We start from the raw sequence: 23,611 nt of genomic DNA on the forward strand, positions 1-23,611 counted from the left end.
AGAATTCTTTGGAGGGGGTCAACAAACATGTGGACAAGGGTGACTCAGTGGATATAAGGTACTTGGACTTTCAGAAAGCCTTTGACAAGGTTCCTCACCAAAGGCTCTTCAGCAAAATAAGCTGTCATGGGATAAGAGGGAAGGCCTTCTCACGGATTGGCAACTGGTTAAAAGATAGGACACAAAGGATAGGAATAAATGGTCAGTTTACATAATGGAGAGGGGTAAATAGCAGGGATCTGTACTGGGGCCAGTCCTGTTCAACATATTTATATATGATCAGGAAAAAGGGGTAAACAGAGATGTTGAGGCAAAATGTGGAGATGATACAAAATTACTCAAGATAATTAAGTCCAAAGCAGACTGTGAAGAGTTACAAAGGGATCTCACTGAAGTGGGTGACTGGGCAACAAAATGGCAGATGAAATTCAGTGTTGATAAGGGGCAAAGCAATTCACAATGGAAAACATAATCCCAACTATACATATATGATGGGGTCTAAATTAGCTGTTACCACTCAAGAAAGAGATCTTGGAGTCACTGTGGATAGTTCTCTGAAAATATCCACTCAATGTGCAGCAGCAGTCAAAAAAGCAAACAATGTTAGGAACCATTAGAAGGGATAGATAATAAGACAGGAAATATCATAATGGTGCTATGTAAATCCATGATACGCCCACACCTTGAATACCGCATGCAGTTCTGGTCATCCCATCTCAAAAAAGATATGGAACTAGTTGCCAGGGGATGTTGTGAAGGCCAAAACTGCAAGGGGGTTCAAAAAAGAACTAGATGAATTCATGGCGGACAGGTCCATCAATGGCTATTAGCCAGGATGGGCAGGGACACAACCCCATGCTCTGGGTGTCCCTAGCCTCTGACTGCCAGAAGCTGGGAGATGACATAGATCACTCTATGATTGCCTGTTTTGCTCATTTCCTCTGAAGCACCTGGTATTAGCCACTGTTGGAAGATGGGCTGGATGGACCATTGATCTGACCCAGTATGGCCATTCTTATGTAGACTCTTGCAGGGCCCCAAGGAGCCACAAGTTAGAGTATCAGTGATCTAGACTTTCGCTGCTCTGGAACGTTTTTCAGGGTAAAGTTCTTTGGGATCCCTGGAGCCCGTTACACGCTGGCCACACACCAGTTCTGTTCATTTCTTTAAGGGATCCACACACGCAGCAGGAAGCTTTCCCAGGAAGGGAAGAGCCATTTATTATAATAAATTACAAACGTATATGCAATAGTACAAAAAACGAATCTAGAAAAGTGACTCCAAACCAACGTCACACAAAGTCTCTCTTATAAAAGAGTCACTACAAATGGCTAGAAAATGCAGGTTGGATAAGTCCAGCCAAGGCTTCTATGGACACCCAAATACCACTATGAACACATCGGATCGAGTATGTTCAGACCCACAACATTGAGGTGGTACATGGAACCTCAGGGAGGAAGTGCCTGGCATTGCCCAAATGCGACCCCTCTGGCTGATTAAGGAACGCTAGCAGGTTCCGCAGATGGCACTTGACTGTCCAGTCTCATCCACAAAGGTGGTGGGTTCCAGCATGATGGAGCACGTAGATTAGGAGAAACCTTCAGACTTCAGTCAGAGCCGCAGAGTAGAATCCCCACCACACACTCCAAGGATAACAGGAGAACCGAACCCGTCTTCATGAAGCTGAGCCAGGGAGACAATCTCCAACTTCACTGCAGAAGAGAAGCCCTCAGCAGCTGTGAACAGAATCCTGGACACACCATGAACTCCAATTCTCCTGGGAATCTGATGCCAAGTCTGGCGTGTATCACCTGGACACTGCAGTTAAACTCTGGAAGTGCAGGGTGAAGGTAAGTATGTGGAATGTGTCCTGGAGAGAGTCCCTGAACCATCAAGGCTTGGTGTTGGGTTTAGTCCATCCAGGATCTGGTTCAATTAAATCTGATCTTGCTGGAGCTCATTCAAGGAGGATGGGGAGAGATGGGGCACTTCTCTGGTGGGAGAGAGACTGACGTGGGGAGAGGCCAAAGGCACACTGGATCTTGGGGCTGGATTCCCTGCATGGCTCAACCTAGGTGACCATAAGGTACATCTCAGTAAGCATGAGACCCCTTTTTGAAAGCTGGATACTTTAGGTTTGGAGGCTTCTTCCCAGGAAGGTGCCTGGAGTCAGAAGAACCTCTAAGTAGAAGCTAGACATGGTTGGATAGGATTCAGCCTAGAAACGGGGTTGGGTTCATTCATTCCAAGGTGCTCTTGGAATGAAGTGTGGTGGGGGTGGAGATAGTACAAGATGGAACATTAACCAACGTCTGTCCCTGGGGAAGTTTGGGGGGCACCAAATTTGGGGTTGGAGAGATCTCTACGAAAGGACAGGAAAGGGAGTTGCTGGCATGATCTTTCTCAGGACTGGCAAAGAGGGCGAGCAGGGGTCTGGATCAAGAGGAGGAGGAGTTCTGGTTTCTTTCTCTCACACACCATATTTCACCCATCTCTGTCTTTATCAGATACGTTTCCTTGACCAACTTTTGTCAGGGTGGTCTCCCCCGACTCCACAGGGACCTGCCATGCTCAGGCACTGCGTTGGTCTCAGGAGATGGGGGTGGTGGCCCCTGTTTCTGGACAGAGTATGGGAGTGTCCCCTGTATTCCGGCACAAAGTGTTGTCCTCAAGAGGCGGGTGGAACGGTCTCTCCCAGAGCAGAGACCTGCTGTTCTCAGGCACTGTGTGTTGGGCTCAGAAGGTGGATGAGCTTCTTGCAGTGATGAGCTGAAGACGGTCGGGGCCTCCCATAGGAACTGGTCTGAGCTTCGCTGATGGAAAGTGCCAGCAGCTTCTCGCTGGCCTTGAGCGACACGAGCACCTGGAACCCAAAGGAGACGACACTCACCACACAGCTAGCCTGGGCTGTGCTGTGTGTTGCCTCAGCCACGTTCCCTGCCAGGGGGCCCTGCCCCATCTACCCTCTTTGCCCGTCAGTCTGCACACATCTCAAAGTCTAAGGTCCAGCTTTCTAGGTGACATGTGGAGCTCAGAGCACTTCACAGAATCAGGATAAGAAGATGGAGGGATGGGCCTGAGGGTTCTGGATGCAGAGGGAGGCTGGATAGCGCCTGGTGCAGGAGCATCATTTAGGTTGCCCCCTGGGGCATGAGACTGCCACCCACCTTTCCTGCCCCAGGGGCATGAGGGACTCCCCATGGGAGGACAGCCGGGAATTCCCAGATGGTGGTGGTGAGGGGCACTGGGCCTGGGGCACCATCACCGCAGTCTCCTGGAGCTACAGGACTCTGGTGAACGACCAGCATGTGGGACGTGGGCATGGTGTGAAACCCCCCACTGCCATCCCTTAACAACAGGCTGGTGCGAGTGGCCGGGCCCAGAGGGAGGCAGAGGTGGGGAGGGAACCGCAGGGGACAGGCCTGGCGGGGGAGCTTCCCCAGGCGGGGAGGGGGATGGACCCTGCTGAAATTCGCCCCTCCCCACCACTGAAATCTGACTAGGCACTCCTGACCTGGTGTATCTTTGGCTGCTGGCTGAGGGACCGCAGTGCGACCAATGCTGCCTCCTGCACAGCTGGCTGGGAGTCATGGCAGGCCACTTCCAGCAGGAGATGGGGGGCTCTGCTCTGGATCAGCGCGTCCCCCAGTTCCGCTGTCTGCCTGCCCAAGTTCCCCAGAGTGGAGGCGGCATTACACCGGGTTTTGGCCTGGGGGTCGCTCAAAAGCCTCACCACGCCGGGCACGGCTTTCCCTAGGGCGTGCGGGAGGGAGCCGTCCTGGTAGGCAGCATTGCCCACCGCGAAGCTGGCCGACCTGCGCACGCTCTCGTCCTGGTCCGACAGACGCTCCAGTAGGCGCTCCAGCAGGCCCGCCCGGCTCCGCAGCGCCCGGGGGAAGTCCTGGTTGTGACGCAGCAGGTTGCCCACCAGGCTGCAGGCCTTGGCGCGGATCGGGTGCTCCTGGTGGCACAGCAGGTGGCTCAGCAGCTGGTAGGCCGAGTCCGAGCCGCCCAGGATCTTCTGGAGGAAAGGCAGGTGAGCAGGACAGGCCCGGGCCACGTGGGTCAGGAGGGACAGGAGGTCCATTGTGAGCAGAGGGCTGTCCGAAAGCAAGATGGCCGACAGGAAGGCAGTGGCGGGGTCCGAAGCAGCAGCCACCCCCACCAACTGGTCGATGACCCGCTCGTCGGACAGGACAAGGTGGCACAGGAGGCTCATGGGAAGCGCGGTCTCCGAGAAGGGCAGATGGTGGCAGCAGACCTAGAAGTAGGAAAGATGGCAGCTACTGAGAGGACTCGGATGGACCAGGGCGGTGTGAATGGAGGGTCTAATGGAGACAGGCACCACAGACAAGAGGCAGAAATGGGAGGAGAGGTCCACAAGGTTCTGGTTGGCATGCGGGGAGCAAGTGGGGTGGAAGGATCGCGGAGAGAAAGAAAGGGCACATGGAGTCCAGACCGAGAGCCTGGGGCCCGTTCATCACGGCTCCAGAGCCCAAGCCATGGGAGGGAGGGAGGGAGGGAGCATTCCTGGGTACCTGGAGGAGATGGGCGGGGATCTCGGCGTCTCTCAGGGCCTTCATGACCCACCTGAAGGTCTCAGTGTCCACGTCCAAGGAGAAGGGGAAGCAGAGCAGCTGGCAGGCCTGGAGCACCACAGCTGGGACCAGCTCGGGGTCACCGTCCTCCCCCACCTGCCTGGGGTCGTTAGAGGGGTCAGAGAGGATCAGATGGATGAGCCCCGCAATGCTAGGCCCAGCGGGGAGGTCTGAGTGATTGTACTGTTCCTCAGGGACCATCCGTCCACACTGCGCCTGAGTGGGGCCATCTGCAGCAGGCACACACGCCAAGAGGGCAAGTCGTGTCCCAGCTGCCCTTAGATTGCGAGATTCCAAGGCCAGCAGGGACCTCTGTGATCATCTGGTCTGACCCCTCGCAGAACCCAGGCCAGAGACCTGCCCCCCAATCACGCCGAGCAGAGCTCTTAGAGAAACACCCAGGCTTGGTGGAAAACCTGCCAGTGATGGCGAATCCACCACAACCCCTGGGAAGTTGTTCCTGTGGTTCATTACCCTCCTTGTTAAAAACGGACACCCGATTTCCAGTCCAGCTCCACTGGACTGTGTTAACCCTTTCTCTGCTAGACCGACGAGCCTGTTCTCACATATTTGTTCCCCATGGAGATACTTAGAGACTGATCAAGTCGTCCTTTGATAAGCTCCATAGTCTGGGCTCTTTGAGGCAGGTTTTCGAAGCCTCTTCTCTGCACCTCTCCCAGTTAGCGTGTTCTCTAGATCCCAGTTCCCCTTGGCACCGCCAGTCATGAAACCCCCACGTCCCGCCCAGCCAAGCTCCTGACTGGCTGGAACTCACGTCTGCGCCAGGTGAGCCAGGAAGTCGAGGGACAGCAGCTTGGGGAAGGTTGCCATGATGATGCTGTCGGGGTGGGCGAGCTGAAGAAGGCACTGGTGAGGCTCTCGGGTGAAGACGAAGAGGGCCAGGCTGAGGAAGAGCGCGGTGCCTGCAGGGGATGGGGAAATTGGCAGACAGGTGAAATGAGGGGTGAGCAATGAGTCTTGCCCCCCCCCCCATCCCCCACTGTCCCGGTGCTGGGCGGGTTCTGGGGCAGCCAGGCCGCTCCATCTTGCCTCGCAGGCATGAGGCAGAGTGGGGAGCGCTCCTGCGATCAGGTCTCCACTCCTGCCCGAGACCAGGCAGAGCCAGGGAAGCGTCCGTCGAACCGGGAGACTCCAGAAGAGCTGGCTGGGAACAGGCCTGAGGCAGGCTAGCGACCCTGACTGTGATCTCCTAGAGACGGGCCTGCTGAACGGCAAGCAACCCACCAGGGCTCAGCTGTCCCCTCCTCTCCAGAGCAGCTTCCCTGTTCCTCTCCTGCCCCACCCAGCACGGGCAGGGATGCCAGCCCCACCTTGGCAGGAATCGAGGACGTGGCGTAGGCCGGTGCAGTCACTGGCCCCTGCGGCTCCCTGGCTGAGGTCGCTGCCCCAGGAAGACGGGCTGCCACGTTCGACTCAATCTGGATGTCTAAGACACCCACCACCGTGGTCACCAAGCACCAGCCTGAGCCTCATAAGGCCCATGTTAATGTCCCAGGATGCCAAGGGGGCTTTAGAGACCTGGTGAGGGGGCGCTGGGTATAATCTAGCTACTAATAAACCAAGAGACCAGACTTTCGCTGCCCCCGAGGGAAGGGCTGAACTCAGGAGAGAGGCAGAAGATGCTTGGGCAGATGGCGTGAGACACGTGAAAGGCTCCACACCGAGACACAAACCGTCAACTGAAGTTCTAGCTAAGGCACCTATTGGGCCCCAATCATGGAGTATCTGAGCACCTCACATGCCCCTGGGAGGCAGGGCCATCATCCCCATTGGGCAGCTGGGAAACTGAGGCCCAGAGAGACTAAGTAACGATCTCAGTCTGTGGTGGAGCCGGGAATGGAACCCAGGTCTCCTGAGTGCCAGGCTAACCATTGTGTCGTCCTTCCTCATATTCTTCATCCTTCAAAAATTTACCAGCCGGGCTGCATCTGGGCGCACGTATGAGTCTTCAAAGGAACCTGCCACAGGAGATGCTAATAGGGTCAGGCGGGCCAGACCTCCAGGCTGAGGGAATCCATTCATCTCAGTTGTCTCCATGGGGATTAGCAGGTGAGGAATTATGCTTCCAACATCTCGAGGTGAAGAGCCGCCCCGAGTGAAGGAAGCAGCTTCCACCCCTCGTGGGAACCTGCACAAAGTACCCCCGTGGCAACTCCCAGATGTGGGGGATATTTAACAGCCAGAGGGCATTCTGGGATGTGTAGTCTTAGGCCACCGGTGAAAGTGACATTCCTTCCTCCCTACCTTGAGGAGAGACGAGGGTCCAGTCTGGCTCCGGAGTGGGCTGGCCTGGCAGTGGCTCCTCGCCCTCCATCACTGGCTCATCGGCGGCCAGGTGGAGCACCATGGCGAAACGGTGCCAGGCGACGTTCCACAGCTCCGAGCTGGCAAACCCCCGCACCGTCACCACGTCGCCCTGGCAGAGGGAGAACGCCGGTCAGTGCGCCATGCCGCGTGGGGCGGAGCGCCCTCGACCCTCGCCACCACCAAGGGGCCAAACCCAGAGTCCTGTAGGCAGCTGGTACTCCCACAAAGTAAGGGCCTGGCCCAGTGGGAGCCAGGGTGGGGTGTCAGAACCTCACCAGATTGGACCACAGCCAGGGGCTCAGACTCTTTCAAGGCCACATCACAATAGAGAGATGGTCTCATGGGTCCCCCCATCCCATTCACTTGCCTCCACCCCCCTCTGACGGGCCAGCCCCCAGCCCCTGCCTCCCCTCCCACTAGCATCTCCAGCAGCTGCTCCCCGGGCGAGTCCATCGACTAGGGAGTTGGGGGCCCTGCCTGTGCTATCTTAAAGGGGCTGGAGGGTCAGAAGTGCCAAGCACCCTGCTTTGAAACCCAGGCCCCCTCAGAGAGACACCCCCAGATCATGGCTCTCTTTGGGAATGGAGCTGTCAATGTGCTGGGCGTTTTGTCTCCTGGTCTCACTTCACTCCTCTCCCATGGTCCTCCTCCCCCACTGCACCACTCCCAGGGCCATTCCTCTCCCACTGCGGGCTGGCAGCTCCACACCCATGGGTGGCTCCAGTCCCTGGAGGGAGTTTCAGTCTGGGGCTGGCTGGGACACGGAGTGAAGTGCAGATGTGGTTGTCTGGCTCATTGCCCCCCAAAATGGACCCAGCTGAAGGGTCTGGTTCCCTGCACCTACAAGCTCTGTTTTAGACCATGTTCCTGTCGTTTAATAAACCTTCTGTTTTACTGGCTGGCTGAGAGTCACATCTGACTGCGGAGTTGGGGGACAGGACCCTCTGGCTTCCCCAGGACCCCGCCTGGACAGACTCGCTGTGGGAAGCGCACAGAGGGGCAGAGGAGCCTGAATGCTCCGAGGTCAGACCCAGGAAGGTGGAAGCTGGGTGAGCTGTGTGTCCTGCAGACAGGCTGCTCACAGAAAGGCGACTGCCCCAGATTCCTGACTGGCTTCATGGGGAGCAGTTCCAGAGCATCGCCCAGGGACTCCGTGACAGGGCGTAACCCCAATCCTGTGGATCCAGGACACCTGGGTTTACCCTCGCCCACCCCCTTTAGCCCCCGGCAGCCTCCCGCCAAGGCAGTCCCGGTGCCAGATCCAAGCGGGCAGTGAGGTACCTGGGAGAGGAGCTGCAGCAGGAGAAGCAGGAATCCATCGTAGAGCCCAGCGCCCATGGGTGGGGGCAGGTGCAGCTGGAAGAGAAGTGGGGCAGAAGGGGCCCAGGTTAGCGCTGGGCACTGGGCTCTAGAAGTGGGTGGTTCCAAACGCTCCCATGGCATCAGACGGGCCAGACTGGATTAGTGCTGAGCTGCGGGTGACCCGGTCAGGGCGTCCCAGCCTGTCCATCCCCTCGCTGGGGTGCACTGGGGGTTCTTGGCCCTGCCCTCCCACGGGGCAGCCCCCCAGCTGCTCGCCACCTACCTCGGCAGGCGCAGTGAGTGCATTGGTCATGGCCGACATGGCGTCCTCGCACCCCACCTCGATGGCCGCCCCATGCTGTCCGAGCTGAGCCAGCAGGAATCCCGCGGCGCTCTGCAGGGGTGGGGAGAGCTCAGCACCGCAGAGTCCGGGGGTACACACAGCTGGCCACTCCCTTCCTCTGGCACGCCTTTCCCACCCACGGGGAGCTGACGACGAGCACCCCCCCCCCGGGTGTAGGAACAGTCAGCCTGACCCCCTAACCCCCGCCCAGGGAGATCTGAGTGTGAGCATCACCCCCGGGTGTAGGAACCGTCAAACTGACCCCCTATCCCCGTCCATGGGGATCTGTTTTTGACCCCCTCCCCCAAGTGTAGGATCAGCCAGACTGCCCCCACACCCCTCGGACTAAGGGGATTTGGCTGTGACCCCCTCCCCCTGAGAGTGGGAACAATTCCGACTGCAGCTAGCTCCCTGAATGGGAAGGGTTAGGCGGAGATGCAGGGCTTTGCCCATACACAGACGGGGATTTGGCTGTTTCAAGCCAGGTGTGGCCCTCCCGGGACGGGAGCCGGTTGGGTGGGGCTGTGCCAGGTGGACGGACTCACCACGAGGGAGAAGACAGCCGACTGGGTGAAGAGCTCGGTGGCGTCACTCACCACCAGGTCCACCCTGAAACACAGCGACCCAGACCCAGGTATCAGGAGAAGCTGGGAAATCGGCCCCCGCCAGGGACTGACTCACCCTACAGAGCTGGGCAAACTGATCACGGACAGCAACCACTTCCCCCAGCACTGAAAGGCAGCCACCTCTGAGAAGCAATGCAGCAGCTGGGTCACAGTATATAGCAATGCTGCTGCGCGGCTTAGGCCAGGAGGTGAAGCAAGATCCCATAATTCAACAAACTGCCAGGGACTTTCGGGAGGCAGAATGAAGCTGCCCAGCTGGCATTTGGCCAAGGCAGGAGGGTCCAGAGCCTGGCTCTACGGAAACCCCACCCCGAGATTAAGGGCTTCATTTCTTGTCTTCTGAGAAAAGTGGTACTGCAGCAACCCAGCGCTCCCCACTGGGGACTGCACTGAACCCCCTACTGAGCCCCACATCCTGTTCCCCTATCGCCCCACCGGGGTCAGCGCGGTCTCCGAGGGGAAAGCGCCCCTGCTGAGTCCCATATCCCATGGCCTACAGCCACAACGCTGATGGGCTACTTTGCCGGAGAAGGGTCAACGCGGCTTCCCCTGGGGCAGAGCCAGAGCCTGAAAGGCTCCACGCACGGGGAGACCCAGTGCTAACTGCAGCCCTGCCCTGGCGGGGATCCCACCTAGGAGCAGATCTCTGCAGCAGCCACCAGCCGGGGGCCAGTCGGGGCCACTGGTGAGGAGGCGTGTGGAGTAGACTAGGCCGAAGCCCCCCAGCTCGCCCCTGTAGGCGCTGAATGCCAGCGTCCCTGCCAAGGCTGGACGCAGGGTGGGGGGCAGGCATGCTTACCGGGGAGGGGGAGCCTGCAGCTGGAGGGCGATCAGAGACAGCAGGTGCAGCGACGCCTCGCAGGCTTGCACCCGCAGCCGCTCCCCCATCGGGACCTGCGAAGGGAGAGAGCTCAGGGCTGGGGGCAGCAAGGCCTGGGCGCTGGGCAGGAGGGCAAAGGTGCAGGGGTGGGCACCAGGGAATCACTGGGCTGCCCAAACCAGAGGCCGAGATGCAGATCTGGACAATGGTTCCTTCCCCGGTTATCTCCACCCCACCCTGCCCTGCCCCCCCCCTTACCAAACTGGTCCCAACTCCTCCCCTGCCAGGCTCTGGCTAACCTCCCTCTCCCCCGCCCCAGATCCCTTTCCTCTACCCCCCACCTTACGCCTTCCCCCGCCCCTCCCCCACAATCCTTGGTACAGTCGTCTCTGCTCATTCTGCACCCCTTGGACCTCACGTCGCCCCAGGTCCCTCTGCCCCTCCTCCCCACAGCCGGTGGCCGAGGGCACGAAGTCCCCGGACCCGGGGCTGGATCTAGCCCGTGCTCTCGGGAGTCAGCAGGAGGGAGGAGCCCGACAGAGGGAGGAGCCCAGCTGTACCCGCGATCCGCCCCCTGGGGCTCTCCATGAGGCAAGGGGGACGTACCTCGCCCTTCACCAGCCGGGCCAGGGAGCTCGGCACTTGCTGCCCCTTGGCCAGGAGCTGGCACAGGCTTTTACTGGCGTGGCCACAGGAGTACAAGACCTGGGGGACAGAGGGACAGCAGAGGTCAGCGCGGGGGACACACAGAGCCGGCAGCCCAGCTGGAAAAGGAGAAGGGGGGAGGAGGTGCCCTGCAGAGACCCAAGACCAGCCTGCAGGCCCTGGTGGGCTCGGTTTCATGGTGACCCCACATCGCAGGCGGGCCCCAAGGGACACAGTGGGGAGGAGGCAGGACGGCCAAGATCTGCCACCTGAGAGCAGCAGGCCCGTTATTATGCGGCACAGCTGGTGCCATGCGGGTGCCGCGCTGTGAAAGCGACAATCAGCCCGAGCTGACACGCAGCGGGGCCAGGGCTGGATTCGATCTGCAGGGGAGAGCACAGCGGGAGGCCCCACCCCATCGGCCCCACGGAAGCCCACCAAGGGGCAATAGAGGCACGGCGGGGCCAGTCCAGGGACCCGTTACCTTCAGCACGTTCAGGGAGCAGGCCGGGCGCTCGAGTCCCGCCAGGAGCCTCACTAACAGCTGGCTGTTTTCCTCCGTCAGTTTCTCAGCCACCAGCTGGGCGACCTGTGGGAAATCAGCCAAGAGGATCACAGTCCCAGAGACCTGCTAGCCACCTAAGTGGTAGGGGGCGCTCTGCTGCAGGGAGCAGGGTGGGAGATCAGTAGGGGGCGCTCTCCCCTGGCAGTCCGTGCTGGCCCCATGCCCCAGCATGGCCCTGGGGAACGCTGCATCCCAGACCGCCTAGGACTGGTAAAGACCCTCTCACGCTGCCTCTGCATTAACCCAGCGTCCTGCTCAGACCGCAGCGGGGATAATCGCATTCCCCCTCCCCGAATTCCGCCGTGTGTTCCATTGGCTTCTGGAGCCTCATTTACTCCCTGTCCCGAGCCCCTGCGTGGCACCTGCCACTTTCCACCCCAGAGGTGGCTGCATGCGAGTGTCCCCTGGGCAGCGTCTGTAAAGTGCTCGGGATCCCATGCTCTAGATCAGGCCAGGGGGGTTACAGCTTGCAGCGACCCCGTCACCTCCAGCCACGCAGGATGCTTGCAGGGCACTTTTTGCCTCTCGGCCAGGAAGGAACCGTGAGCGGTCTGAGCTCCTGACCTGCTTTTTGGCCTCCTGGCACCCGTTCCGCCCCACGGGGAGGCTGCAGACTGCGGCCAGTGCTGCTGTGAAGACATCTGCCCCACGCTCACACTGCTCTCGTGCGGCTTTCGCCTCCCTCGCTGGCTCTGGGCAGGGACAAAAGATCGAAGACACGTGCCATAAATATAAAGGGAAAGGTAACCACTTTTCTGTATACAGTGCTGTAAAATCCCTCCTGGTCAGAGACAAAACCCTTTCACCTGTAAAGGGCTAAAAAGCTAAGGCAACCTGGCTGGCACCTGACCCAAAATGACCAATGAGGGGACAAGATACTTTCAAATCTGGAGTGGTGGGGACAAAGGGTTTTTGTCTGTCTGTGGGATACCTTTGCCAGGAACAGATCAAGGATGCAAGTTCTCCAACCCCTGTAAAGTTAGTCAGTAATCTAGCTAGGAAATGCGTTAGGTTTTCTTTGTTTAATGGCTTGTAAATTCACTGTGCTGGAGGGAATGTATATTCCTGTTTTTGTGTCTTGTTGTAACTTAAGGTTTTGCCTAGAGGGATTCTCTGTGTTTTGAATCTGATTACCCTGTAAGGTATTTACCATCCTAATTTTACAGAGATGATTCTTTTACCTTTTCTTCAAATAAAATTCTTCTTTTAAGAACCTGATTGATTTTTCATTGTTCTTAAGACCCAAGGGTTTGGGTCTGTGGTCACCTGTACCAATTGGTGAGGATATTATTCTCAAGCCTTCCCCAGAAAGGGGGTGTAGGGCTTGGGGGGATATTTGGGGGAATAGGGCTCTGAGTGGCCCTTTCCCTGTACTTTGTCTAAAACACTTGGTGGTGGCAGCGTTTTACCTAATCCAAGGGCAAAGACTTTGTGCCTTGGGGAAGTTTTAACCTAAGCTAGTAAAAATAAGCTTAGGGGGTTTTCATGCAGGTCCCCACATCTGTACCCCAGAGTTCAGAGTGGGGAAGGAACCTTGACAACATGTAATTATGAACAAAGATCGGGGTGCTGAGAGAGAGCCAGATGGACAATTAGTGCACAGGGGCTGCGGGTCGGGAGTGAGGGGCACCAGCAGAGCTGCGTGGGGAGGAGCCCAGGGCTGGGCTAGCAGGGGGCTACAGGTCAGGATTGAGGGGCACCAGCAGAGCTGCGTGGGGAGGAGCCCAGGGCTGGGCTAGCAGGGGGCTGCAGGTCAGGAGTGAGGGGCACCAGCAGAGCTGTGGGAGGAACGGTCTGTTCTACCCTTGGCTCCGATCAGGGCCATCGGTCACGTACTTTCCCCAGCACTAAAACGAGGAACAAAGAACAGTGGGCAGTGACTGCAGCTCCCTGGGGACCCCGCCAGCCCGAGGGCCAGAGGGAGCCCAGCCACCAGGCAGATGTGGGGCTGCCCCCATCATGGGGGAAATCCCCCCATTCATCCCAGGTGCGGGGAAAGCATTACCTTCCGGAGTGGGAATCTCCAGGGTGGCCCCCTGGAGGAGTGTGTCCAGCAGGGGGCGCTGCTTGGCGAGCAGGTTGGCATAGAAGGGGCCCGACACCCTGGGGCTGCTGCTGTCCATGTCCTCACAGAGTAGGGTGAAGCTCTGCAGAGGGACACAGAGGTCCGCAGTCACTGCACGGCTGGGGAGAGGGACGGGACAGGGAAGAGCAGGAAAGGGGAGGCCATGGACAGAGGCTCCAGGCCTGGGAGGGGAGGGGGCCCCGGATGATCCTGAGCCATGGAGGCTGCTCTGACAGCAAGGGGCTCAGGGCCCGCAGGATTGACCCTGCAGGGCCAGGGCTGGCAGAGGGAGCCACGCCCCAGAGGGGAGGGAGCCAGCCCGGTCTGAGGCGATGGGAGAGACACAAGGAAGGAGCAAGGGGACAGGAAGGAGGCCCCGCGCTGGACAGCAAGAGCCCACAGGAGAGGCCCAGCGAGCGAGAACGGGGCAGTGAGAGGAAGCCAAGCACGCAGGAGGGGCATCGTTACCATGCTGCTCTGCTGGCGGAGCCTCATCTCGACGTCCATTGGCTGGGCCAGCAGCTTGGGCAGCAGGGAGAGGAAGCCGGCAGCCGCCTCGTGGAAAACCTGCAGGCTGGGGGAGGCAGGTGTCAGTGAGGCGAGGCACGGGGGGCCAGGGGTCGCCCGATGAACTGCACGCTCAACCAGGCAACGGGAACAGCTCTCCCCGTGGGATCTGCCAGCTGCGCCCTTACTACAGAGCCCCCGGGGGAGGGCAGCCCAGGGAGGCAGGCGTCTGGCTAACAGGCAGGTCAGCCCCAACGGAGGTGGCATGGCCCAGTGCGGAGGCCTCAGGATGGGAGACAGGAAGTCTGAACTCATCAGCTCTGCTACTCTGTGGGATCCCGGAGTATCCCTTCCCCCCTCTGTGCCTCAGTTTCCCCACCTCTACAACAGGGGATGATGATCCTGAGTGTCATCCACAAGTGCTCTGAGAGCTCTGCAGGACAACATGCTGTGGGTGGGCCCCGTTCAGGTCTTTCCCCCATGCTGCGAGCTCTAATCCCGCAGCGTGGCCCCCAATCCTCAGGGCCCCGGGGCTGGTGGGGAGAAGGGTGGGAGGGGATCTCAGTGCAGTGCCTCTCAGAGACTCCCCCCACCCCGTTGGCGGCCACTCTACCTTCTCTTCCTCCGGCTCCACCCCAGGTGGGAGGCACTGGTGAAATAGGCCGTTGTCACGCCAACAAGGTCCGCCAGCAGCGTGATGCACCAGGGCTGCTGCGGGAGCAGGAAAGAAACCATGTGTCAGGCAGTGCCACTCTGACTGGTGGGCAGCCAAACTGCCCTGACCTATGGCACCCTAGGGCCCTTCCCCCTCTGACAGGGGCTTGCAAGGGGGAGCTAGTCACTCAGGGTTAGCTCCGGGAGGACGCACACCCAGAGCTGGAGGGGGGCCACAACTTGCCTCCAGAGAGCTCATGCAGTGGTGATGATACAACAGCCTCTAGGGGGCGACACCCCCTCTCCCCCACAGGCCCGCCGCAGCATGTGCAAAACTAGCCTCTGGGGCGGGGGCCACATGCATACCCAGCACTCCCCCGCGCCCACCTGCTTGCTGCTGGCGCTCTGCAGGATTTGCCCGAGCAGGTGCAGCAGGAAGCGAGGTAAATCCGCGGCCTGGCAGAAGCTGTCCAGAAGCTCTGAGTCACACCTGGCGGCGAGCAGGTTGCCCAGGACACGGAGGGCTGGGCGGAGATGAGACGCTCCCTCCAACATCCCCTCCAGCACCTGGGCACAGAGAGGCCAGAGAAGGGGCCTGTGATGTTGAGATCAGCAGCAGGCCTGGATGCGGGCAACCCGGCACTGGCATGGGCAGCATGTCTGCCAGCCACTGGGCTCCCTTCATCACAGGCTCTGACCCACAGGGGGCGGGGGCGCAGAGCAGGGATCCACCAAACAGGAGAGCTCAGATTTCTGGGGACAGAGGAGGAATTTCCTCCCCTGGATGGGAGTGAGGATGGAGGGATCCAGGTGTTTCCCAGGGTCACCAATGCAGGGGGAGGGGAAGGCTTCCCTGCCTTGCTCTGAGCTCTGTGTCCTGTGCAGATGGGGAAACTGAGGCACAGGACACACATACACCCTCTCTCTCTCTCTCTCCCCCCCTGGGTCCTGCAAGGTAACACGGCCGACAACCGAGTTCAGATCTCCTGCCAGCCAGTCCCAAGCCCTTCCTTGAATAGCGAGCTGGGAATAAGGAACCACGGCAGCCGCTTGCTGCCCCCAGGCCGCTCCCCTGGCTGTCCCCACTCGCCTGCTGGCTGGAGTGCTGGAGCCGGGCCCGGATGCGCTGTTGAAAGGCCGGGTCCCCCAGAAGGCTCAGGGGTGTGCTCAGCTGCATGGCGGAGGCTTCCGTGGCCTCGATCAGATGCTGCCATTCGTCGTCACTATCCAGTTCCTAGGCCAAAGGTCACAAGAGGGGAGATGGCCGCGTGGATACCATCTGATTCAGGGGAGTGGGGCCAACCCTGCCCCAGACCTCCCCAGTGCCCCAGTCCACACCCAGTCACGCCTCACCTCGCTCTCCAGGTGCACGGTCTCGATGCTGCGCCTGCCGCATGGCCCTGCCTTGCTGTCCACCTCTGGGAACTCCCGCTCGTAATCCTGTGTGATCCGGTGCTCCCTGCCCAAGAAGCAGAGCAGCTAGAGACCTGCCTCATGCCATCTCCTTGCTCACGGGTGCCCCCCAGCCCAGTCCGCCCCCGGAAACCCACAGACCCAGCTGAGCCAGAGCAGGCATCCCTGCCCCTCACCGTGGTGTAGGGGGAGGCTCAGTTGTCTCCCACTCTGTCTCGTTGGGCTCTTCTCCCAGGACGGCTTGGTTCTTGTCTCCAGGAGGGGAGCCCAGAGCGCAGGCTGTCTGCTCCCCCTCCCTGAGGGCTGCCTTCCCAGGGGCTGCTTTGGGTTTGTGCCCTGGACCTCTTCTGGCTGCCTCCTTTTTAGACGGAGTGTCTGCCTTCAGCTGCTCCTGGAAAAGACTGAAGAGCTTCAGCCAGGTTATATCTCTGTGTAACTGACCAAGACCCCAGACTCCTGCCTCCACTCCCCTATCATCCAGAGGGGGTCTCTCTCCCTGTAACTGACAAGACCCAGACACCCATCTCCCCGTAACTGACCAAACCCCCCCACTCTCACCCAACCTGAGGGGCCCTATCTGTGTAACTGACCAATCCCTCGGGCTCCTGTCCCCACTCAGTCCCCCCAGTCATCAGGGGATCTCTCTCCATGTAACTGACCAACCCCCCCAGACTCCCATCTTACTCCTGATCCCTTGTGGGCCCCCCCCGTAACTGGCCCAACCACCTCCCGGCTTCACTATCCCTCCCACTTGCTTCTGGGACCTCCAGCTGGAGGGGCCCTGCTCAGTCTCTCGCCCAGCCCCTTGTCAAGTTCCCTCCTAGGCCCCGTGTGTCCCAGTGAGCTTCCAGCGCTGCTGCAGTGACACCAGACACACACCTTCTTCCGGGCCTCCTCAGCCATCTTCTCCCGCGCCTTCCTCAGGATCTTGGACTGGCCACTCCTGGGGGCCAGCGAGTGAGCCTGCTTCTCCTTCAGCACCTGCAGCTCCGGGGGCAGCTTGCTGGTGAAGGGGTTCACGATTCCATGTTGCTCTGTGTCATCGATCACTGCCGGGAGCCGAGGGGTGAGCCCAGTCAGGGACCACAGCAACCATAACACGGGGTGGAGGGAGCTCCGGGGGCTGGAGGGGACCATCCACCCCATGGGCACTCTGGAGACTGGCCTGGGCTGGGGGGTTGGGGTCTCAAGGGGCATTTGGAGAGAGGGCCAGGCAAGGCAGTTTGCTATTGCATCCGGGGGAGATGGGGCAGAGGGGGTGGCCGGGCAGCGGGCGGTGATGGTGGCATTGCACCAGGGGGCAGCGAGAGCTGGTACTCACTGGTGACCCGTCCAGCGATGAAGGGATGGTGCAGTAGCTCCGGCCACGACAGGCGCTGGCAAGGGTCCTTCATCAACAGGCCTTGCAGGAAGTTCTGCCCAGGGGCACAGAGACCCATTGTCACACTCACTGCCCCCACAGTTGCTGGCTCTTGCTGGGACACAATGAACTGGGCATGTGCACTAGCCTAAGGAGTAGTCAGGACTCCTGGGTTCTACACCTGACTTTGGGAAGGGAGCGTGGGGTAGAGGATAGAAATGGATGTTTCTGTGAAATGGCTGAAATAGTTAAAAGCTGGCGTACGGCATCTCATCGTTATGCTTCAGAGTTAATGTCCCTTGAGATTAATGGGCCAGTCTGTGACCCTCAGAGCTACTGTTTCAGGCTGTCTACAGACTCAGGCAGGTGTTGCTGCATCAGATACGCTTCTGTCACCCTGGAAGGGTTTCTTCACAACCATAAGGGCTGGAAGCAATTTGTGTAAACGGAAGCTGAGATTCCAGAGGACGATTCAGCAGCAAGAGGCAGATCCTGCACCGATCGACACACAGAACATGCAGGCCCCTGACTACCCTTGCAGCCAGCTCTGGGGTGAGTCCCCGCAGCCGTCAAACAGCACACAGCAACACCGCTCACCAGGGAAGGAAGTGAAGAATCCAGTTTGCAAGGGGAGTCAGTGGAACCGCTCATGATTCCCAAGCAGGAATTTGGCCTGGACAGCCCATCCCCTGGGAAAGGGGGGTTCAGTGACCTCGCCTGAGGAGGGGATGTTGGAGCCATGCGGGGGTGGGGGGCTGTCTGGAACCAGGCGGCTGTGGCTCTGTGGGGTGCAGTGAAACTGCCCACTCCTCGTCCCCTTTACCTTGAATGAGGGGCTCATGGTTTTGGGCCACTTGATGGGGTCCTTGATGATGAGGCTGACCAGCTGGAAGATGCTGTTGGTATAGAAAGGCGGCGTCCCCACGAACAGCTCATACAGGATGCAGCCCACAGACCACAGGTCGGCCGTGTGGTCGTAGGGCTTCTCCTGCACCAGCTCGGGGGACATGTACAGCGGGGTGCCCTTGATGGACGTCAGCACCATGGTGTTGATGCTCATGGCGCGAGCGAACCTGCCGGGAGAGAGGGAGCCCCTTAATTCTGCCTCCGAGAGCCCCCCCCCCTCAGCCCAGGAACCCTTCCACTGCCCCAATGGCCCCAGCTGCCGAGGGCAGGCGAGTTCCTGGGGCCCCTACCCGAAGTCGCAGAGCTTGATGACACCCCCTTTGCTCAGCAGAATGTTCTGGGGCTTCATGTCGCGGTGCAGGATCCGGTGGGAGTGGAGGTAATAGAGGGCAGAGACCAGCTGGGCGGCGATGCCCTGAACCTGAGAGACACGGCAACCCTGAGGGCTCAACGGCCGAGCCTGCATCCTGACCACAGCTGTGCCGGAGCCCCTCACTCCCGACCCGCAGCCCCCTGCTAGCCCAGCCCTGGGCCCCCCACAGCTCTGCTGGCGCCCCTCACTCCCGACCTGCAGCCCCCTGCTAGCCCAGCCCTGGGCCCCCCACAGCTCTGCTGGCGCCCCTCACTCCCGACCTGCAGCCCCCTGCTAGCCCAGCCCTGCCCACACACAGCTCTGCCGGCGCCCCTCACTCCCGACCCGCAGCCCCCTGCTAGCCCAGCCCTGCCCACACACAGCTCTGCCGGCGCCCCTCACTCCCGACCCGCAGCCCCCTGCTAGCCCAGCTCTGGCTGTGCGCACACACTGATCTCTGCTGATGCCCCTGTGTCTCAACCCACAGCCCAAGGCTTTCCACACACCCAGCTCTGCCAGGGCCCCTCAATCCTGACCAACAGCCCCCGGTTATCCAAGTCTTGGGCTTCCCGCCCACGCACAGAGCTCTGCCTTAGCCCTTTGATCCCGACCCACCCCTCATCCCTATTCCTGTCCTGGACACAGGGGAGAAGTAGGCTGAGACCCAGCAAATTCATGTCACTTGTAGCTAGATTTGAACTCAGCTCGCGTCGAGGTGAAAGGTGAGTTCTCTCCCCTGCTTAGCCAATCAGAGCCTTCCCGCCCCTGCATCTGGGCTCCGATTCCTTCCCCTCTGGAGGGACAGTCCCAGACTAAAGACTCAGCAGTGTCCAGCCAGCTCTGACATCCGCTTGTCTGAAGGAGCAACACTGCCACTTCCTGCAGGACAATGAGCCCCTCACCGCTGCCCTGCCCCAGGCCTGACATGACTCTGACTGGCCCTGATGCGTCAGCGTCAGAGAGCTACCTGATCCTCTGGCAGATTCCCATCATCCTCCAGGATCTGGAAAAGCTCCCCCTCCGCGTAGTCCGTCACCACCACCACCTGCAGGGGGGAGGCAGCAAGGGATCGTGGGACCTCAGAGAGTAGGCGCGAACCCCAGCTTTGTCCTGGGGGCCCCTGGGGATGGGATCTCATGGCTGGAGCATTGATGCTGGGAAACCCACCGGGCAAGGACACTGATTCCAGCACGTCTGGCCAGGTCCAGAGACCCAGACTTAGCCCTTGCTCAGGCAGCCTCCTACTGGCCCTCCGGAGTGAGGCCTCAGGATTTAGCCCAAGGGGCGGAGGAAACACCCCACTGGGCCCTGGGGAAGGGGAATCACTGGGGAATCCAGCAGTGGGAGACAACGAGAGCTGTGCAGTCCGACCGCGGGACTCACCCGAACAGCGAGGCACAAACCCAGCCGCCGGCAGGTGGGACAAGAAACATGCAGCAGAGTCACTGGAAAGGCCAACGCTTGCTTCTTCCAGCCAGGTACGCCTGCTCTGATGGCGTCGCTGGAAGCGACAGGACCCCTCTAGCACCTGCGGGAAGGGCCCAGCTGCGACCAGCTACGGCTATGCAGGAGAAGCTGTGCAGCTGACAGTGCCCTCACACCCAGGCCCCACACGCGCCCTCTTACCTCCTTGTCAGTCTCGAAGCTGTCGAGCATCTGGACGATGTTGGGATGGTGCAGCCCCCTCATGATCTCAATTTCCCGCTGCAGGTTCTTCAGCTCCTTCTCCGATCGCCCGACTTTGGGGATGAACTTCAGCGCCACCACCTGCCAAAGCAGACAAAGCTGGGAGCTGCAAGCCCGCACCCACCACTGCTCCCACCCAGGCAAGGATCAACAAGTGACTGCTAGGGTGGAAGGCTAAGGCCAGGTCTACACTCCCCTACCACTGCACGTAACCTTAGCACCAGGCATGGATTAAGGGGACTCCAGAGTTTGCTGAGTTTCAGTGTTCATAACTTTTAAAATCTTGAATTGATTTTCTTCCAACATGCTAGATCTCAGCGAGATCTACAAAACAAGCTAGGGTTGAAAAACTACAGTCGTTTTAAAGGTACGACGATTCAATGCTGGGAAATTTTGTAAAGTGAGTATGTGAGTGTAGCTAGGCCTGCCCATGTGCAGGGTGCATCTTTCTCTGGGGTTCTGATTTGTAAAAGTAGCCTCGGGTTTCCTGGGCAGAATCTTGCACACTCTGAACTGTGCAAATTGTAGCACTTTGTCGCATAACTGCAATATTCTGCTGCAAATCAGGTACCAGCCATCTAAGCACCGCTAACTGCACCCGCAATGAACTGCAGGCAAAACGGTAGGTGAACAATCGTGCCAGTAGAAATGGATGCAGGGTGAAAGGCCTTTCCAAAATCAGTGTGTAAACCTGTAGAATTCATGACAGTTGCAGCTGCACGCGCTCAGTAACCAAGCTGCAAATTGTCAGGAGTTAATCAAAACCCTCATTTTTATCTAGACCAAGCCAAGGTACCAGACCTCAGTGAGATTCTGCCCAGAACAAGTTTCAGATGTTGGTTGCTTTTGCTGCAGCCCTGTCTAAAAGGTACAGGGAGAATCAAGCTGCCAAATTCAGAAATAATCAGAGAAATCTAAAACAAATAAATTTCCCCATCAAGTGCAAACAAAGCCTGGAATGTGTCAGCCCCAAAGAGGAATGTTCCAGAAAGTGCTGAGCATGTGAAAGCAGGGGATTAAAATGGAAACTGTTGTGCAACCTTAAGTACAGTGGAAACTACCAGAGAAACTATCTGGTGCGGATCACACATATGATTGTCAGGGACCCTGGACCTGGAGGCCCAATCACAGAACCCTGAGCTGCATACCAAGAACTCTTCAGCCCTGTGTTATGTTTCCCCCATATGGCCTTTTCCCCAAATCTCACCTGGGTACTGTATTCCCGTACCACCCCATTCTTGAGAGAGCCCCTTCCTGGATCTCTCCTCACCTGGGCGCTATATTTCCGGCGCCCCTTGTACACCCTTCCGAAGGAGCCTTCTCCAATCATCTCCAGCACGTGGTATTTCTCCATGGTGGGCACACCAGCCTGACAGTGCAAAGTGGCACATTAGAGGCTGTTCAATTCGTCTCCCACCTCCTGGGCCTCCCCTTCCCCCTCAGGCCTATGCCAGCTGAGAAGAGGGACAGTGCAATGGTTAGGGCACTAACAAGGAGTTGGGGGACCTGGGTTCAAGTCCCTGTTCTGCCAGACCTCCTGTGTGACCTCGACAAGTCACTGAGGCCCAGATCCTCAAAGGTATTGTTTCAGTGGGAGTCAGGTGCCTAAATATGTTGGAACATCCAGGCCGTCGCCTCTCGGGCTTCAGTCCTGCCATGCAGAAAATGGAGATGAAAGTACCTCCTTATCTCGGGGCGGAGGGGGATGATAAACACATTAGAGACTGAGGTGATCAAATGCTACGGTGCTACCTAGATGCTTCCCATTGGTCTTCTCTTGGGAGACCTCCAACATCCCATCTCTGGCTGCCCAGTTCCCAGTCTTTCCTCTCCCTGTTCCTCAAGCTCCCATCCTCCTGAGACGTCTCCAGCTCCTCTCATCCAGTCTCCTGCTTCTCCTTCTGCACTCCAGATTCCACCCCTTCCTCTCCGGCCCTGCTGCCCAAACTCATTCGGGTCACCATTCCCTCTTCCCATGGCCACCAGCCTCCCTCATCTTATTTGGCATCCCACAGCCACACTCCTCCTCTTTGTCCTCCAGCCTGATCAGGTCCTTCTCCCGGCTCCTGGCTCCCTCTTCTCTCTCAGAATTTCACCTCCCCTGTTATTCCCTCCCCTCCCACACCCTTAGCCTTCTGCTCGTTCCCCCGGGGCCAAAGTCTGCATGGCCGCTCTTGTCCCAGCTTCTCGGCTCCTGGGGGCCTGTACATTTGGGCTGGTTCTTTATTTTATTATCAGTTATTTGTACAGCGCCCCGGGTGAGCTCAGCACTTTGCAGATGCGGATGAGGTCAGGGTCCATGCCCTGAACGCAAGCCCCGTGACCGGAACCCCCATGATCATCCGAGCCTCCCCACGCCCCGAGCGGCGCATCCAGGAACCGACATGGCGCTCGTCAGGGTTGAGCCCCCCAGTATGTGCTCAATACCCCGAGTCTCCCCCTGCTAACCCGGAGCCCTGACTCCCAGGTCTCCCTCACGGGGACTGGTTCTGCTGCCCAGAGCTTGGCTGTCTAGGGGCAGGATCTGGTAGGTCAGACCAGATCCTATGGCCAGGATCACCCCTGCCCAGATCACTGCGATCTGCGTATTCACCCCGGAGGCTGGTTAGTCCCCTCACCGGGCGCAGGCATCCAGCACCCCCCCCGCCCCCCGCCGGCATCCAGCCCTCCCCCCGCCGGGCGCAGGGATCCAGCGCCCCCCTTCCTGGGCACAGGGATCCAGCCCCCCCCCCCCGGGCGCAGGGATCCAGCCCCCCCTCACCGGGCACAGGCATCCAGCCCCCCCTCACCGGGCACAGGCATCCAGCCCCCCCTCACCGGGCGCAGGCATCCAGCCCCCCCGCCGGGCGCAGGCATCCAGCCCCCCCGCCGGGCGCAGGCATCCAGCCCCCCCGCCGGGCGCAGGCATCCAGCCCCCCCGCCGGGCGCAGGCATCCAGCCCCCCCTCACCGGGCACAGGCATCCAGCCCCCCCGCCGGGCGCAGGCATCCAGCACCCCCCTTCCTGGGCACAGGCATCCAGCACCCCCTCACCGGGCACAGGCATCCAGCCCCCCCGCCGGGCGCAGGCATCCAGCACCCCCCCCGCCCGGCGCAGGCATCCAGCACCCCGCCCCCGCCGGGCACAGGTATCCAGCCCTCCCCCCGCCGGGCGCAGGGATCCAGCGCCCCCCTTCCTGGGCACAGGGATCCAGCCCCCCCTCACCGGGCACAGGGATCCAGCTCCCTCCACCAGGCACAGGCATCCAGCGCCCCCCTTCCTGGGCACAGAGATCCAGCCCCCACCCCGGGCGCAGGGATCCCCCAGCCCGTTCCGCGGTAACAAGACCCGGCTCCGCCAGCGGGACCCGCCCCCCATCAGCGGGACCCGGGATCCGGCCGCTCACCGCGATCTGCCCACCCGCCGCGCGGGCCGTTGGTTGGGCTCCGCCCCGCCCCGCCC

The 23,611-nt window shown here is 59.7% G+C and overlaps 1 protein-coding gene across 2 annotated transcripts; it reads right to left on the minus strand.

The window, feature by feature from the left end:
* Positions 1-1,152: 1,152 nt before the first annotated feature.
* Positions 1,153-23,590, minus strand: STK36 (serine/threonine kinase 36). Of its 2 annotated transcripts, XM_077830098.1 has the most exons (27): positions 23,556-23,590; positions 21,441-21,539; positions 20,111-20,251; positions 19,452-19,529; positions 18,423-18,553; positions 18,050-18,299; positions 17,188-17,281; positions 16,746-16,915; positions 16,043-16,257; positions 15,807-15,912; positions 15,544-15,687; positions 14,841-15,020; positions 14,413-14,510; positions 13,761-13,866; positions 13,233-13,374; positions 11,792-11,919; positions 11,147-11,251; positions 10,624-10,722; positions 9,997-10,091; positions 9,117-9,180; positions 8,512-8,622; positions 8,208-8,282; positions 6,864-7,035; positions 5,374-5,521; positions 4,539-4,698; positions 3,515-4,261; positions 1,153-2,863 (listed from the first exon to the last, which is right to left on the minus strand). In XM_077830098.1, the coding sequence occupies exons 2-27, from the start codon at positions 21,522-21,524 to the stop codon at positions 2,717-2,719; spliced, it is 3,990 nt and encodes a 1,329-aa protein (XP_077686224.1). In that variant the 5' UTR covers positions 21,525-21,539; positions 23,556-23,590; the 3' UTR covers positions 1,153-2,716. The 2 variants fall into 2 exon arrangements, with proteins under 2 accessions (XP_077686224.1, XP_077686225.1); XM_077830099.1 differs by lacking the exons at positions 1,153-2,863; positions 23,556-23,590 and having other exon boundaries at positions 3,559-4,261; positions 4,591-4,694; positions 21,441-21,861.
* Positions 23,591-23,611: the final 21 nt, after the last annotated feature.

This window comes from Eretmochelys imbricata, chromosome 11, assembly GCF_965152235.1.
Source record: "Eretmochelys imbricata isolate rEreImb1 chromosome 11, rEreImb1.hap1, whole genome shotgun sequence".
NCBI lineage: Eukaryota > Metazoa > Chordata > Testudines > Cheloniidae > Eretmochelys > Eretmochelys imbricata.

Coding starts and splice junctions, on each gene's coding strand:
- STK36 (XM_077830098.1), bottom strand. CDS start 21,524: ATGGAGAAATACCACGTGCTGGAGATGATTGGAGAAGGCTCCTTCGGA. Junction 9,181..9,996: donor CTGCAGGCTCCCCCTCCCCG/GTAAGCATGCCT, acceptor GCTGTGTTTCAG/GGTGGACCTGGTGGTGAGTG. Junction 2,864..3,514: donor AGCAGCCAAAGATACACCAG/GTCAGGAGTGCC, acceptor TTTGGGTTCCAG/GTGCTCGTGTCGCTCAAGGC.